At 43.8% G+C, this 18038-nt stretch overlaps 1 protein-coding gene across 1 annotated transcript in view; it reads right to left on the bottom strand.

Annotated features, from left to right (window-relative positions):
* Window positions 1-306: 306 nt before the first annotated feature.
* Window positions 307-18038, bottom strand: part of CELSR1 (cadherin EGF LAG seven-pass G-type receptor 1) — a 183415-nt gene continuing 165683 nt past the window's right edge. Inside the window, exons 26-35 of the mRNA XM_067315932.1 lie at window positions 15784-15896; window positions 14665-14744; window positions 13085-13211; window positions 10169-10294; window positions 8837-8973; window positions 8173-8276; window positions 7190-7351; window positions 5504-5746; window positions 4647-4911; window positions 307-2581 (exon numbers count right to left, since the gene is read on the bottom strand). Coding sequence (XP_067172033.1) covers window positions 2557-2581; window positions 4647-4911; window positions 5504-5746; window positions 7190-7351; window positions 8173-8276; window positions 8837-8973; window positions 10169-10294; window positions 13085-13211; window positions 14665-14744; window positions 15784-15896 — 1382 coding nt within the window. The 3' untranslated portion in view covers window positions 307-2556. The remainder of the gene's footprint in view (window positions 2582-4646; window positions 4912-5503; window positions 5747-7189; window positions 7352-8172; window positions 8277-8836; window positions 8974-10168; window positions 10295-13084; window positions 13212-14664; window positions 14745-15783; window positions 15897-18038) is intronic.

Raw genomic sequence — 18038 nt, 5'->3', positions numbered from 1 at the left:
GGGCGGGACGTGCACTGGGCTTTCCCACGCCAGCAAAATGCCCTCCATGATTTCCTAAGAGCTCAGCAGCCCCCCAGCCGGCGGTCATGTGCCCGGTGTGCAACGGGCGGGTGGTTGGAGGGAAGTGTGCGTGTGCGTGTGTGTGTGTGTGTGTGTGCGCGTGCATGAGTGTCTTACCCACTTCCTTTTTCTGTGATCTGGCATATCGCTCCTACTGGCAGCGTCCTGAACCCTGGGAAAGGTGCTTGACCCTCCACAACCTCAGCGCCAGCACTCCGCTGGAAATAAACTGCCAGAGCAGGGATACAAATTCAAAATCTTAATTTATTGTAAATTCTCCTTTCATCTGTGCTGCAATTCCAGTGTTCTGCACATTAATAAATATACATTTGTTAAAAAAACAAACAAAAAACCCCCCTCCAGTGTCTAATCTGCCATAAAGCTTTTAAAAAGTCATAAAAATAGGTTTTATTTTTTGTCATTAATACAACTGACCCTCATTTACTGCGACAATTCTGATCAAAATAAAAACTACCTACATCTCACTGGGACAAAATATACATACACAGATGTAAAAACAACTACCATGGGTTTTACACAATGTCTGAGCACACAGCCAAGTGTCAGACACTTAAACATTCAAAACTTTTTTTAATCAGAAAATTTCACACACTATGTTGCAAAATTTTTAAAGGAACACTATCCTTCTTCCTCCCTCCCCTTCCAGTGGCCTCCTAAGTACATTTAAAAATGCATAGGAATATAACAAAGCCAAGGTTACTGTACACTTTATTTCATTTTTTTGCTAAATTCTTGCATTTTATTTAGCCTGATTTTCTGTTAGTTCCCTTTCACATACACATTCATACAAAGAAAAGGTAATATTTTTCCAAAACAGCTGCTATGAGGAATGCCTAGCCCAGAAAACCCTTAACGTCACCAACACGGGCACCAATAGTGCCCTGAGGACTCACTTTGAGCAGTATATTCCCACCAAAGGGAACCACTAGCAGAAGCTCTGCCCCACACATTCACCGTGAAGGCAAATGTTTTTCACATCTGTTCTTCCTTTTCTTGTAAACACTGCAGAAAAGTGAAGTTGGTGGAAACAACAGGTTTAATTTTCCTATGCTTGTGAAGCCAGCGTATTTGGTGGGAACCATGACATTGCGACCCTTCTGTGTGCTTCTGAAACACCAGGAGGGGCAGGGCTTTGCCAAAGAGCTGGGAAATGAAACCCCAGCATCTCAAAGACACACATTTCTGCTTTGATTACTGATATGCTCACTCCAGTAGGAAAAAAATTAAAAGCAAAGCAGTGAAAAAGTAAAACTTAGCCTCACACAGAACTTGTCCGAAGGGGGAGAGGGGAGGAGGACATCTTCTTGGGACACACCATGGGCTGGTTTGCTGCTTAGCCAGACCGACAAAGTCCGAGAAACCTACTATACAACTACACCACTTGTTTTGTTGGTTTTGGTAAGGGAAACACTGATTTGGCTTCTTCTGTACAAGGATTGCGTTGAAATCTTAGACTAAGATATGACTTATTTTTAGTTCTGAAGTTCAGTTTCTGAACATTTCAGTGCACTTGAGAGAAAAGGCCAAAACATCATGAAATGAAGAAACAAAACATTTTTTGTTGGTTTTAGAAGAGGTTATGAAAAAAACATACTGTGTCCTTAAAGTGTTTCAAAATCTGGCAACATAACTTTAAAATTATATTCATGGATTTAGATGTAATCTTTACTGTATTACTTTGAGAACTGCATTGCATCTTAAGGTGGGTTCCATGCAAACTTCAGTTACTTTATCAAACGCCAAATTCAAGTAAAATTGTGCAATGTTCATATAAAAAATATCAAAAGCTCTTTTAATCATTTTCCTGTTATCAAATTAAGATCAGTATAAATGTAAAATATACAAAGGAACTTTTTCTTTAGCATCACCATACAAAATATATAAAAGTATCTACACTTTTTATATATATATAAAGGACTTTTTTTTAAGACGACATGTCCATAAAGGGGTGGATAGAGATGCTGGCATAGCAACTAAAGGACACTTGTCGGGATATTTCTCCCTGGAGTCCAGCAAGCTGAATGGTTCACACTGTAATGGGACAAGACTTCACAAGAGACATCTCCTGGTGCTTGTCTTAAGGCTGATGAATTGACTTAACGTAGTTCCACTGTGATAATGTGTTTTTCCACGCTTCTCCTTAGTAGATAAGCAACCCCTGCAGCATAGTTCTTGTCCGCACCGCAAACAGCTATTTGTCCCTCACAGTGCAGCCCTGCTACCATTTCCGCATGTTTTGGCACAGGTTCGCATCCTGCTGAGTGCATTACGGAGTAGCCTTATCGCACACGCATCCAGGCACGGTGTCTCCGTTGCGAGCAGTCAGGAGTCTGCCATAACATGAAACCATGCAGGAATCAATCCCACCCTCGTCCTCCTCACTACGCAGCAAGTCCTACGAAATCCGAGGTACCCAGCAAGTGACACCATGGCAAGTAGTCCAGAACTCAATAGCGATCACAGTTTCCTGATGGTTCAAATTGAAGTTTCATTACTGCCTCTGTTCATGGGAAGAAGTAATCATGCAGGCTTAGGGTTAAACAGACACAGGCAAACAACTCCACCCCAAACTACCTAATACTTTTTAGTAAGGTCTCATGCTCTGTGAAGTTAGCATGCCTTGCTAATCAAATGCTTGCAAGGGAGATGCTGCCCCTTTGGGCAAGATCAGCTGGGAGAAGTACTCACAGGTAGCACAAAAGAGATGCACTATTTAGAAGAAAGTCTATGCGTGTTTGTAACTGGCTAGCACTTAGGTGAAGACATGAAGCTCACACACAAGTCGTACAAGCTGTTAGAAACCTGGTATTTCTGACAGATTCATGCATTCTGCTGTTGAACAGCAAAGTTTTGCTAAACATGAAAGGTGCAGAGAATTAAGCAGTTGTTTAGTACAGCAAGGTGCTAGTTCTTTTCTAGTAATGAATATATTACCTGGTAGCAACAAGCAGTTATTGCTTGTTAAAGACATCTGTGTTTTCTTGCTAACCAGGAAATATTTTAACAACCAATTTCCAGCAACCCAAAAATGAATTTTATAGGGAGGTGGGAATGGTCTGTGCACCCAAGGACAAAAGGGGTGCCTAAAGCATAGTGAGACAATGTCAGAGTTAAGAGTCAGGTGAGAAATTTTCTATTGGGCTGGAGAAAGAATTATTTGTGTTAATAAAAGGAAGGCTATGTACATAAAATATTTAGGCAGATTTTACATAAAGACTTTTGAGGCTCTTGTCCTCATTTTAAATGTAAGAATCACGAAGAGTAATGAGGTTTCTCAGAATATCCTTTGCCTGAAAGCTTCCTCAGCATTTTGTTAATGTTTCATTTAGTTTATAATGGTAAATGTGCACACCACTCACCATGCAGGAGGTGGGAATTGTACACCTGGTAATTTTAGGGTCAGGAGCTTGACATGGCACTTTTCTCAGTGGCTTTTGCATCTCCTGCCCCAGCAATGCTCTTTCTCTGCCCAACTGGATGCCCACCCCATGCTGCCCCAGCCGGCTCTTTTGCCCCACAGTACACCGGGCTGCTTTGGAGGAGCCTGTATGTTCTTCTGGCTAAGGAAATCAGAGACTGGACGAGTATCAAGATGTACTGCTATGTGTTTGCCCTGATCTTATCCTCCTTCTTGGGCAACTGCCATCTACCATGCTGTAACTACTTGTACCCCATTAGCAATGGGTTCCTAACAGCCCTAAATATGCTCCCTGCTGCAAAAAGTGAGAAAGAGACTGAGGGAAAAACAAATGTTCCCAGGGTCCAAAGGGGTGAAGGTCAATGGGTTGGGAGCTAAGAGCAGGGACCAGAGGGGACCTGGAGCAGGGCTCCCTGAGGGCACACATGGCCCCCGAGTGCTGGTGGGCACTACCACGAGGTCCTGGGTGCCTGGCAGCAGGAGAGGGCAGAAAAAGCTCGATGTGTGTTGCCAAGGAGGGCTGGGGAAGGTGATGGTGAAGTCCTTGACTTGGTGGGGCCTTGGGTAAGGGAGGCAGGGGTGCAAATGGGAGGGGAAAAATGCAGCTAGGACCTCAGCAGGGAGGGCTGGAGAGGGTGATCAGCTTCGCTGTGGGAGCTGCTCCTCAGTCTCCCCACCTCAGCTTGAGCCCAGGTCACCGTTACCGGTGCCACCAGGCCAAGCACTGCAGGTACCACGCAAAGGGGACAGGGCAGAGCCCCAGTTGCGTCATTGCTGACGGGGGCTCTTGGCCACACACATGGATGGTGATGCTGGCAATTTGTGTCAAACACAGAAGAGCACATGCTGCTCTTGTCCATGGCATGCCAATAACACTCAGTTTGCCAATTCAGAGCATGCCAGGCTGACCAGTGACAGGTGTGTATTAAGGCACCTTGCCTGTGATACTTGATTTTGGCCTTCTAATCTGTGCAATACTGTGGCTGGGGACACTGCATAGAAGAGCAAATCAGCACAGTCACTGGTGAAGGGCTCTAATCTAGTCACCAGCTGAAATCCTTGCACATGTGGGAGTCTGGGGATGGAAAGCAGAGGGAGAAGCCAGAACTACGGGAGGTCTGTCAGGGTATCCCTATGTGGTACTTACTCCGAGTCTGAGGTCTCAGCGTGTCCTGTTCCCACGTGGACGTTCATGGCCATGCCATTGAGCTGATCTCGAGACTGCTCCCTCCGAGGATTTTTTACTGTCACCCCTGAGTCTGAGGGAGAGCGGACCCCATCATTTGTCCCCAGGGAAGTAGTCCTGGAGGATATCGTCGTCTGATTGTAATCCGATAGCTTTTCCCGCAGTCGATTCTTCATATTCTTATCCATCAGTGGGGGAGGGTATGTGACTTTATTTTTTAAGATACCTGTTACAGAAAAGGGAGGAATAATGAGAATTTTGAAATATAACAGTATTTTCATTTATCAGACTGTACACATCCAAAAAGTGACATTTTTGTTTCTTAATCACTTTTAGTTAGTCACCTTAATTTAAACTAAATGGATTAGATCTTGCCAGCCCCAGTACCTACTAGCTTCCCATGGGCTTATGTGGTTATACAGGCTGGAGTCCATCTGGAGAATGTTCTTCCCTGACAGAGCTACTATATGCTCATTTAAAACCCCCAGTCTCCCAGTTTGGCAGTGAGTTAGTCGAGAAGCAATTAGGCTCAGGGGAACACAGCAAAGCCCCCCTATTCTGCTTTTGGCCACACATCCCTTAGTTGGACTCACTGAGACGATGCCCACTCCGCCAGGGGAGCCCAGTGCAGAGCTGGGTCTCAAATGTGCTATATGATCCATCTCCAGCAGAGCCTGAGAGCTGAAGCACCCCTGTACATGTGCAGGCTGTGGTGCTATGGAAAGACTCCCAGAGCAACTACCATGCAACTTGCAGCCGGCCTCCCTCTGTTCTCAATTCATGTATTTCTCCCGAGTGCAATGGCCTGGCCGTGTTACCTTTCCTCTGCTCTGGCTGCTGGTTATTCTGGTGGGACAGAGGCCTGTTCTCCTTCTGCTGCCCTTCATTCTCTTTGTCCTGAGGCACTTCGTTGCTGTGGTTCACTTGGTTTTCCCTGTGAAGCTCTACATTGACCTTGGTCTCAACTTTGAGTTTCTGTTTCCCGCTGGGGTCCTCTTCATCGCTGGCTGTTATGCACTCTGTGGGCCAATAGGGTTTCACATGATTGGGAAGGGTATCAACTGCAATGCAAAAAAACACTAGCTAGAAAACTACTGTTTGATAGGTTTCCTCAGCCACTGCCCAGCTAGTCTGATCCTCTGCAGCTGGGGAAGAGGTGTGTGTCAAACCAGAGCAACGCTTTAGATGATCCTTGCTGTAGGAATTTGAGTGGATGAAACTGAGTGTGAGCACAGGGACCGCAAATGGGCTGCACTGCTCTAGGGGTGTGATGATGGCCACAAAATACAGCTGCAGGGTGGCAGGGTGAATGGCGCCTGCTTGAAGCAGGTTCACTGGTACCATTACTGAGCGGTGTGAGCCGAAACTGCTCTCACAGGTGTCCAGGGCTGGTGATCCCACAGGCTCCCTGGGGACAGTGCTTCTGAGGGGTGACGGCATGTGAGGAAAAGGAGGTACCTCATGCTGTGTTTGTGCAGAGCACCAGCACACAGCCTGGATGCTGCCGTGCCGGCACAAGACTACCAGAAACCACTGAGACCAGGAACGGTGTTCCCATGTCAGACGTACTGACCTGAACCAAAGGGTCCCAAGGTGGCAGAAATACTGAAATAGTAATGCCTATCACAGCAAGCTGGGGTTTGAAGGCTTGCTGGCAGAACCATCACTTTTCATTTGCCCAGAGCCCCCCAGCAGTTGCACTAAAGAATGGACCTGTCAAAACCATTTAAAGCTCAGGCTGATTGCACACAAGTCAGAGGAAATTGGGGTGAGAATAATGCTAGGCTGGCTGAAGCTTGAACTGCCTCTCACACCAAAATTACAGAAGGTCAAAGAGGAGGTGGCCAGCAGGAGCCCTCAAGAGCCAAACACACTGACTGGATTAGTCTCTCAGGGCGGGAGGATAGATTCATGTCTCCAGTTTTTAGACGTGTATTCTGCTAAGCTGACCTACCTCCAGGATAAGATGAACTGTGCTTAGAAGAGCCTGTACCCTGCTGCACAGTGTTGATACTGGTTGTCTGTGATATTGAACCCTATAGGTCCATGACCTCCCCTGACCCCACTAAACCTCCATGCCTGTATTGCATATGAGGAGAGGCAGGTGTTTCTTCCTCCTGCCCTCAAACTATCCTGTCCCTTCCTTCTCTTCCTCTCCCCTCTTGTGCGATTGTGCTGGCTGAGCAGTGCCATTTCTGAGTGCTGCAGGGACCCCTCAGCAAAGCACACTGACTGCTGCCTGCCTCAGCATGGTAAGTCACTGTTGCAGGTTTGCTTATGCATCCTTCATTCTTGCACTCATTCACCCTGGGGAAAAACCCTTGGGAGGCAGAAAGACCCTCTAAGGTGGAGAGAACAAGGATCTCTTTGCAGTAGCTAGGTACAGCAGTAGGCATGCAAAGCTGTCATCATTGTATGCTACTCTGGTAAATTTGTTCCATCACCTCTAAAGTCATTTTATAGAAGGGAATAAACCCAGTGCTCTCCCCTTGCACCAGGAGTACCTTTGGGAGTGCTGTGGAGTGGGCCATGTTCATTATTTTTGGAAGTGTTCCACTTTTTCTCCGGCTCGATCCCGTCTTCCTCACTGTCTGATGAATGGGAGGAGGCATAAGAGCTGCTGTGTTCATCAAGCGACAGTTCGCTGTCGGAGTCTGAATCATGCTCTGCAAATGCAGGAAGGGGAAATACTAAGATCGGAGTGTGGAAAGGAGTCAGACCAATCTATTTGATGAGGGCACATGGAAAAGGAAAAGGCAGGCCTCTGGTTCAGGACATGCCAGGTGTGAGCACTTACACCCATGAGTGTACATAAGACTAACCCACAAGGACTGTGGCATCCACCTAAGTGATTTTGGGAAGGGCAGGGGCTCTGCTTAGCTAATAGGACCTTTAATCCACCTGGGGGTCCAGAACAGAATAGGGACTTTTTTTTTCACTACTCAATATGTAACTCCACGGGATCTCAATCAACACAACACACATGCAAACCAAGGTACCTAGAGACAACAAAAATCTGTAAATGCACTCTTAAAAACTCCTACAAGGCAACAAAATTTAACATCAAGACCCCAAATGAAAGGAAATCGGCCAAGAGACACTTCTCATTTTGTTGTACAAAATGCATAGCAGTAAAAGAATATATTGCCTCAAGGTCTCAAACATTAAAAGATCTCCAATGAAAAATCAAGAGAAATAGCATAATTTGTGAGAAAGAACACGGACGCCAGAAACTGTCAACAGCTGTGACAGCTGCAAATTAAAATTGAACCATCACAAGAAGCAGATACTTGATATTTTCACTCCAGGATTCCCTAGTAAGGCAACCACTGTGTATCTCGTTATGCCAAAAGCATTATTTAAATTGAGAATGAGGCACAGCAAGACAGACTAGCTATTTCTACTACTACAGAAGCCTTTGAAAAAAAAGTGCTGAGAAGGAAAAGGTACGCAAGTGGGTCAGAGCATTTTTTTAAAAAAATCTTACCATTGGATTTTGATGGATTCCTATGAAAAATGGAGGAATCTGCTTCAGTCTGACCAGCCCTTGCTTGACTTGAGGATCCACTGAGCTTATGAGCAGCCTCATCCCTTAGGGAATAAAAGCAAGGACTTTTTTGCTTAATGTAGTGTTCTTAACAAGGCAGACATACAGATGGGATTCATCTGGTCAAATGCATACAGCTACAGTGTGAGCTAGCCAACCTGTGCTTCCTTTATTGTCAGTGTAGTCACTTTTACAGCAAGACATAGCTTATCCTCATGTAGCTGTCTACCTTCGATCGCATGAATCACACTCCGAAACAGCCTAAAGTTAATGAGCTAAATTCCACCCCTTGAGGCACAGCTGAATGTAACATTATAATAGGCAAGCAGCATGGCCCAAATAGTTAGGATAATAATTACATTAACCACTGCACTGTTTGGACAGTGCAGTGTTGCAGGGATGCAAAGCTGTCATAGTTGCATGCACCAAAGATGCATGCAAAAGAAAATGCACCATAGAAAATGACAGTCACATGAAACAGAACTGTTAAGACATAAAACAAGTAGCATTTGAACCAAAACATTTGTTTTGATTTTTCTTTTCACAAGAGCAATGAAAAGGGAAAGGCAAGCACCTGAAAGCCATGCACCTGCCACCTGATTACCTGAGAATATAAGCAAGGTAGCTATTGTGGCTCTTGGCTGACCTGACGGTGCTTTCTAGGGAGACAGTGGATTCCCCAATAGTTGTGCGATACATATTTGGCTCCTCTATGTATGTGTTGTTACAGTTCAGAGATCGCTGAGGAAGAAAAAGAGCGATAATGAATGATAAGAGGCATTGTTTTAAGCAACTTGACGTGCAGTTGCACTTCTGATCTGCCCAGACAAAGCCCTCTCCATTTGGCAGAGTAGTTTGATTTGGACAGAGGGCAGATATCCCATCGGATAAAACCTGCCTCCCAGGACTGCAGGGAAAAGTATGATGAACAGAAGTATGATCTTTGGTAGGTATAAGAATAGGAAGCTTGCTACATAATAACCTAAAACAAACCTTTACATAAGCCCTAGATGGGGGATGTCTGAGCCCCTATATATATAAGAATGATATTTAGGGATGTTTTTGTTTATGAGCTTACGTACTTGAGTGATTATATATATACATATACACATACACACATACTTTTCTCTATTAAAAAATAGATTTAGGCCATGTCTGTTTTGGTAATGGGCAAGGGCCTAGTCTCTGCCCTGAGAGTGAAAGGCAATGGATGGCAAAGCTCAAGTCCATATGGCTGAACTCTCTTTCCTCCCAAAACAGGGTGGCTTTATCCATGCTGCTTATTTGTGAACAGTTCTCGGCTCTGGCCGTTCCTTCCCTTCCCCCAGCCATGCCTATACACGGACTGGGAAACTGCTAGGTGGCACAGCTAAAACCATGTCAGGGAGTACACTAACAGTTAAACACTATGCATGACTGCGGGCCAGGACTCAAGTCTATGATTTGGTCCTCTTTAGTTTCCTAGTGTAAATGTAGTCACATAGATTGCAATATAACTGGAGGGGTAACCGGCTATTTCTGTTTACAAGTTTCAAACTGTCCATTATATAAGTCAACATGACTATAAACTAATCAGAAAATTGCAGGTAACTAAGTAGTTTAGAACACCACACATACCTACACTTTTGTGTAGCTTTCTTTGAAATTTGCAAGAATAAAAAATGAGCTCCTACTAAAAGTCCACATTACTCATGAATGTATTAAAAGTCTTGAATGAACCAAGTGGTTTTTGATTCTGAGGGAAAAATGATTTCTTCTTCTCAAAAGTTTCAATTAAAACAGTAATCAAAACTTTTGAGAGACACCACCGGTAATCTTTGTACAAGACACTGTAATCAATCAGAAAATTCATTTAATCATGGACAAGCCACCTATAAGTGTATTTTAGATAACTCTTCTTCTAATGCAAGATTTTTTTTCTTTTTTTTTTTCTTACCGTTAATAATGTAGCTCTTGTTGCAGTAGAATCATCTGGAAGAGGTTTCTTTCCAGTTAAAGTATTCTTCAAGTGCTTCCTGACTTCTTTGTTAAACACGCAGTGGAAGATGAAAATGAACAGCCCCTGGATCATTTTAGAGAGAGGAAGAATAAATCAAAATGATTCACTACTACCAAACTGGAAATGCAAACAGATCTTAGAGAACAGCCTTTCTGAAACAACCTCTGAATTCCAGTCCATAGTCCATGATTTCAATAGCGATTGTGACCACAATAGCAATAACTATATTCTGTCTTTGACTGAATTGGCATTGATTCATCTCCCAGCACTTCTTCGTAATTTATTTCCAAGTTTTAAATGCACATAAAGGGCCTTGGAAAATACATACAATGCTATATTCTTCCAGGATTTAGATAGCAAAGTTCAGAGTAGATGTCGGCCTCACTAGCAGTTGGGGAAGGAACATTCTTCTCAAAATATGCAAAGGGAACTTCAGTGCCCCACTCAAAGATATTTCAGGGAGTTTCAGGTTTGTAATTGTATTAAGATTTTAGAGTTTATACACTCATGGTTAAACAAAATCATGAGGAACACATCAAAAATATCATAGCCTTTAGTGAAAACCTCTAGAAATGGGGAACTTCTGTGGTAGGTATTCTTAATATTATTGCTGAGTGAAGTCTGGAAAACCTTATGAGACATGATCAGTGGGGAGACTTTCACAGAATCACAGAATGGTTGAGGTTGGAAGGCACCTCGGGAGATCATCTAGTCCAACCCCCCTGCTCAAGCAGGGTCACCTAGAGCACGTTGCACAGGATCGCATCCAGACGGGTTTTGAATATCTCCAAGGAAGGAGACTCCACAATCTCTCTGCGTAACCTCTTCCAGGGCTCTGTCACCCTCACAGTAAAGAAGTTTTTCCTCAGGTTCAGATGGAATTTCCTGTGTTTCAGTTTGTGCCCGTTGCCTCTCATCCTCTCACTGGGCACCACTGAAAAGGGTGGCTCCATCCTCTTGACACCCTCCCTTCAGATACTTGTACAAGTTGCTAAGATCCCCCCTCAGTTTTCTCTTCTCCAGGCTAAACAGGCCCAGCTCTCCCAGCCTTTCCTCATAAGAGAGATGTTTCAGTCCTTTAATCATCTTAGTAGCCCTTCGCTGGACTTGCTCCAGTAGCTCCATGCCTCTCTTGTATTGGGGAGCCCAGAACTGGACACTGTACTCCAGATGTGGCCTCACCAGGGTTGAATAGAGGGTGAGAATCACCTCCCTCGACCTGCTGGCAATGCTCTTCCTAATGCAGCCCAGGATACCACTGGCCTTCTTGGCCACAAGGGCACATTGCTGCCTCACGGTCAACTTGTTGTCCACTAGGACTCCAAGGTCCTCTGCAGAGCTGCTTTCCAACAGGCCCCAGCCTGTACTGGTGCAAAGGGCAGAGATATCCCAGCTTTTGCCCCATATGTTCCTTGATCCAGCAATATCTCCTGGTGGGAACACTGAAATTCATCCAGCTGGGCAGTTACTGGCCTGCCAGGAACAAACATTCACAGTTTTCTTGGGGCTGTGTGTGTGTGGGATGCACGTGTATGCATTCAGATGTATTTGCTCTGAGGGAATTCATGCAGCTGCAAACTGTTATCAATTTTGGTTGCAGATATAGCATATAGAAGCCAATCACTCATGAAGTTGCAGCTGTACCAACATCACAAGATGCATGCATTTCATGATTTCAGCCAAAGCAATTGACTTAGAGTAACTTTAAACTTCAAGCTTACTTTCTAAACATTCAATCAAATGCAATTTTAGCTGACATTAGCTCTCTGGGATTAGTCATTAATAAAATTCACATAAATGTCTCTTTAAACATACAAGTTCAAAGAAGGCAATGACATGAAACACCACATACCACTGTGTCTCTCTGGGTAAGTTTGGAGAATTCCAGCTGCTGACTTTCCTCCCTCTCATCACATTTATGATTAATTTAACTTTATTCTAGGCTTGTGGAAGCCTGGATTTACAGTCTGAGTGGATGCATTTATTTCACAGCAGACCAGCTGCAGTGGCAAAATAACCTTGCTCCAGGTTGGCCTATCTGATGTGCTTTCAAGGCACGCTGGGGAACCATCTCTGGAGGAGAGCAAGGAGACTTCTTTTTCTCTTTTGCTGCAATTTGTGGTTGCTCTACTGTGACTGACAGGACTGTCCTCCTGGTAGCTGTTGTTTTAATATTACAGGCACCTGCCATGATGGTTACTGCCATTCTTGGTCACATTTAAGTAGTGACCAACACCAAGCTTCATGACTTCCTTGCCACATCTCCTACAAGTAACTATATTCTGCATCATTAATTAGCAAGCATGCACACTAGGACAGTCAATCCAGTAAGACTTCCTAGAGCAAACAAATCTATTTGAGAAACATGTTTGACTCATTTCCTTAAACAGTAAATTAATTTGTGAAAGCCCTGAACTCTCCACTCTGGGTGAAATGAAACGCAGTCTCTTATTTTGTGGTAGCAACAGAGCAACTGTTAACACTGAGCATGCAGAAGACAGCAACAAAGACTCTGCTTCGGAAAGGTAGAGGTATAATTGCCTACTGTTATTTATCTGTCACAGGTCACAGTGTTCAAGCATCTATCTTAGAAAGATTAAAACAGAGAGATCCATTTACTCAAGGTTATTATGAAAACTCTTTTGTTTTGGTGAAAAGAACCCTCTCTTTGAGAAAAGTGAGTGAAAATTGCACTTAACATCTCTGTTCTTCTTAAGTTAGTCCTGTTCTGGCAGGCAGGAGGTTTGGGCTCAGTACTGCATTTGCCAAGGGCGGCCTTTAACAAGAAGCAGGCAGCTCGGCCGTCTGTGCTACAGATCTGCAGCAGCAGGGGGGAAATGCTGTCTAACTTACCTGTAGGCAGCTGAAAATAGCAAAGAGATAGTGAAACGTCATGACATCACTGTTCACCGCCATCAGCCCCAGCAGCCACGTGGCGCTGATGAGCAGCAACAGGATGAAGGCCGTTCGCAGCACAGACCTGTCAAGCAAATACATACAGTCATTTGCATCATGACAGAAGAATAAATAAAATAGCATGGCTTCCCAACACTGGAGGTGCCAAGTAATGTTTCAGGTTCCCTTTCCTCCTCAAGTGCACATGAACTGCACAGCACGCAGACGTGGCTGGGAGAGTGCCTAGCGATTAGACACCTGCAAAGGCCCTTAGGGAAAATAAAGGCAGTGTTTGCCTAATGCCTAGTGAGTGCCTAATGCCTAGACACTTGGCAAGGCTCTTTGGGAAAATTAATACACTGTTCACTAGCCCCCAGTTCCCATTACACTACTCAATGCCTTAGAACATTCAGGTTAAAAAAAAGGTGATTTCTTTTCAAGCCTGTTTCTAAGATTTTTTTCAGACAAATGAGGCTGGTAGCCAAGCTCTACTGTTCAGCCTTATTGACTGTGAGGAAGAGATGTGGGGAGTAAACAGTCAAGTCTGTCTTGCTGCTGTTTGTCAAGTTCATTTTCACATTCTTTCACAACACTGCAGCCCAGGGTCTTGGATGGAGAGCACTCAGGGGAATGCCTGTTTGCTTAAAAACGTTATTTCCACAGACACTTTAAAAAGATGGTCACAGAAGCAGTTCTACTGGTAAAAGGTTATTTCTACAAAATGTAGATTTTGAGTAAAATCACTGCCATTAAGTAGCAATTATAGTCCATTTGTTTAGGGAGGTTTAAAAACGAAACTTAAAAAAGTGACCCGACAGCCAGTGTTGAATAAATAGCTAGAGGAAATCTTTTAAAATCTCATATAGCTACTTATTAAAAAAAAAAAGGCCTGTCTCGCCACTAGCTAATCACATTTTAGTTCACAGGTAAATTAAGCTTTGGGCAAAATACAAGCTAATGGGGACAGGCTGCCATAATAGCTAGGAAATGTGGCAAGTTGCAGCTTGTGGGGCTTTCTGCTCATCCCATGTGGAGCAGAACAGGGGACGGACGCTGGTCTTCAGAAGAGCAAACACAGAAAGTCATTGTCAAAACAAATCCCGTAATTTCTGCATTCATGAGGGGACAACCTTCTGAGCCAAGGGCTACCACGAGGAGAGCCTTTTCCAGAATTACATCTACCTTGAAATTGCCATGGCCTGAGGTGAACCTATTTTGTAGTAGGGTATACAATAAAAGATCTAGAAGGACTGCAATGACACCACACAGAACAACCAGTCCTTTAAATCTTTCTTCTCTTCTCCTGTCTCATCCGCAGTACCAAGCACCATGCTGGACATTTATCAGAGCTTCCAAGAGGACCCCAGGAACAGATGATGGTAAAATGCCTCCCATTTCCTCTACCAATGTGGACCGGCTCCCTCTCCAAATACCTTATTTGTTCCCCACCCTAACGGTTGCCTTAAGGCAATCTGTCCCTTTATTATTCGTGCCCAGAACTTCTTCTACAGGTTTTTGAATCCTGGCTCCAAACTTACATGACTCCATTTTTCTCAAACGAATGTTGCCTTCGTCTGCATGATGCTTTCATTGCTAGTATAAAGATGACAGTGTTTATCTGAAAGAGAAATTGAAATAACAGCATGGATTTTTTTTCTGCAAATTTGTTAGAGCTCAGTTTTCATTGACAATGGAATTTTTATCCTAAAAAGGGTTGTAGTGCCAAGAATATTTTTCCTTCAATTTACATGTCTCTTCAAGTTCTAAAATTCACCTCGTTTCAAGCCAACATTAGTCAAGAACGTCCTGGGACTCCATCCCGCTGAAACCCAGTAAGACTGCCCTATGACAAGAGGCTTGAGTGAAACATAAGAACTCGGGAATGGTTGTCCTCGACCAGAGCAGATTCCACTTAGCCCAGCATCTTGTTTCGGCTGGGGCCAAAGAGGAATATAATATAAGAACAGAGAAAGCATATAGCCATAATTCCTCAGGATGCTCCTCCAGCCTCCACTGATTTCCAGAGCTAGGATACACTGGGTGTGTTTGTACTTAGTCATCTATGGTGAATACTTATGCTGTGAGCTGGTCCAGCCACTTTTTGAAACCACACAGAGTTTTACCACTGCCAATGTCCTGCTTCAGGAAATTTCAGAACTGAACTCCATGCTGAATGACGAGGTAGTTCCTGTTTGTTTTGAACCTGCCACTTCCTTCCACTACTTGCGTTGGAAAGGACACTGAACAGTTAGGTCATCAATGGGGGCTGTTCTGTGTCTCTGGTAACTCTTGTGACACCTCTCTACACCTTCTCCAGCTCTGCTTCATGCTTTTGGAGATGAGGGGACCAGAACTGCACTCGACATTCAAGGTATGGTCACTCAATAGATATATATCTTCTGGTCTTCTGTTACCGAAAGAAGTTTTAAGTGAGAAGTTAAACACCAGCCAATTCTTTACAATTCCTGAAATTAGAATTATTTAACATTCCTTCAGAACTTCTGGATGAATAAAGTCTGGCCCTAGTGACTTGTCATGGCTCATTTTGTGGACGTAAAGAATACAGTTGCTTCAGATTGCACCTGCTGATTAACAAAACAAAAAAAGAAAGGTAGTAAGGCAGAGGCAGACCAGGATGCCAACTCCACCATACTTACAACTACAACAATTACGATGGGCCCAGCAAAACTCCAGATAAGAGTGTCATGAACAGACAACCAGCAGAAATCAGGGTTCCCATAGCCTTGTGGGTCCAGACCAACAGCAAGTCCTGAGTCACAAAATGGAGAAAAAGGACATCACAAAGGTGCTGGCGAGACCTTCTATATAATTAGGTACAGTAATAATGTTTTGAAATCACTGTTTGACAAACAAAAATGATAATGGTAAAATGTCATCAATAGGACAGTCTAGAAAATAAAAATCAAGGCAAATATTGAAATAAAATTTTGGTAAATCAAAACCTTTACTTTGGTCATTCCATATTAAATGACACTATGAATTTTGCCTACAACATTTATCTACAGAAAACTATAATAAATCTATGTCCCAAGTTATTTGTGCTTCAACACAATTCTATAGTCAGATTCATAGGGAGTGATCAAGCCTTTAGGGTGAGTGACATGCTGAGGAATTTCAATAAGCTTATGCAGCAGAATGACATGAATCATAGCTGAAGAGATGTCTGCATTACAAAAAAGGTGCATTCTTAACTGCTGTGAGCTTACTGTCATTAAAACAACAACAGAGACAAAGGAACCTGGGAACTAATGTAAGTTAACTGCTTGAGTTCAAGTACAGCTGAAAGCCTGAAATTCAGTTCAAGACGCTAACCCAGGGAAGTCTCTACCTCACCTTGCTTTCACTACTATTTTAAATGAAGCGTGCTAATGTCCCCAAGGCAACTGAGTTAAGAACATACCTTTTATTGTTTTAGTTTTTGAAGCTTGGACATTTCCATGGGAGTCTCTGAACCTCTACCTGGAATGCTGATTTTGTGACCTAAACCTTGTCCATATGGAAATGGACTGGGATTGCTGCCTTGGATCCGCAAAATACTGCAGAGTTCTTCCTTTTTGAAGATGCAGAATGGGAACCTATGAGGCCTATGGCCAATGACATACGGTAAATGGCTGCAGCACGTTGTTTAGGTGTCAGGAGGCACCTACAGCAGTGAGTGCATGTCCTGACTCAAGCAGGCATCCAAGGTTCACGGCAGTGCCGTTCTCCTCCATGAGAATTCATGTGTATTAATAAACACTTTTTTGAATTGAAGCCTGCATGATTTGATGAAAAGACACTGAAAAAAGGAGAGGTAACTACATTTCACTCCGTTTGTATAAAGTTTGGCCCCCAGCCAATATTCACATCTGGTACAGGCCTACACCCTGTGAAAACTAAACTGGCTCTTTGGCAAAGTAGTGGATATTGGATCTGTTTTCTCCAAAGTGTGGAATGAGATAGGATTGCTCTCTCTCTCTGGCTCCTATTGGCCTTTTCATCACCGCCTTTAGCGGTTACCATCCAGAAAGAATTAGCCATAAATGATTAAGGGACCATAAAGTATTTTATACAGATGTAATTCTATAGACACAGTCTGTTTCCCAGGACTTGATTTCCCTATTAGTGGGACTTAAACTACAATTTGACCAAACATCTGGCTCTAAGCTTAATTGGCAGACAGCAACATTTTTTCACCCTCAAAATCCTACCCTAAAATTCTCCATTAAACAAATGGAGCAAATTGCAGTCTTCAGGTATGTGGCTCAAATTTTACTGCAGACAAGAATATGCAAAATGGCACTTTACCCAAAGGCAGAATTGAGCCAGTGCAATTTAATATAAAGAATCATTTTGGCACATCAGTTAACTGCTGCACCCTCATCATCCCGGGCAGCGCGAGTTGAGTGCTGCCACGTAACACATGCTCAGAGCACTGATGTTTCCAGGAATGGGTGGATTTGACGGCTGAGCCGAGTGGCCTGTGGGAACCAGCATCCACCCGAGGAGTGTGCCAAGCACATTTCACCCCTCCGAGCTCCCGCAGGCTCTGAAGCTGTGCGTAACTCGGGGCTGCTCCCCGGCCTCGCCATTCCTCTGACTCATCACCTTGCTTATTGTTCGCAGAAAATCTGCAGATTCAGAAAATGCTATTGTCTGGGGGCTACTGATTTTAGAAGAAAGAGTGGGCTAAGTAAGAACCTGTTTTAACAGGAGCACTGCTGTCTCCATGGCAAAGCAATCCCTGCGTACACATAGCAACCAGGTAGCATGTTTTCACAAAGATGCTCCGAACAGGAGGGGTCCTGCCGGGTGCCAAATCCAGCCTGTTGCTCCTGAGGCAAGGAAGTCATAAAATCCCCTTCCTAGATGGATCAGACTCCATCTTAAAATGAGCCAGCTTAAAATAAAT

The sequence above is a fragment of the Apteryx mantelli genome, chromosome 1, assembly GCF_036417845.1.
Source record: "Apteryx mantelli isolate bAptMan1 chromosome 1, bAptMan1.hap1, whole genome shotgun sequence".
Classification (NCBI taxonomy): Eukaryota; Metazoa; Chordata; class Aves; order Apterygiformes; family Apterygidae; genus Apteryx; species Apteryx mantelli.
The sequence above is the reverse complement of the archived record's forward strand: the minus strand, read 5'-3'. Positions and strand labels throughout refer to the sequence as shown.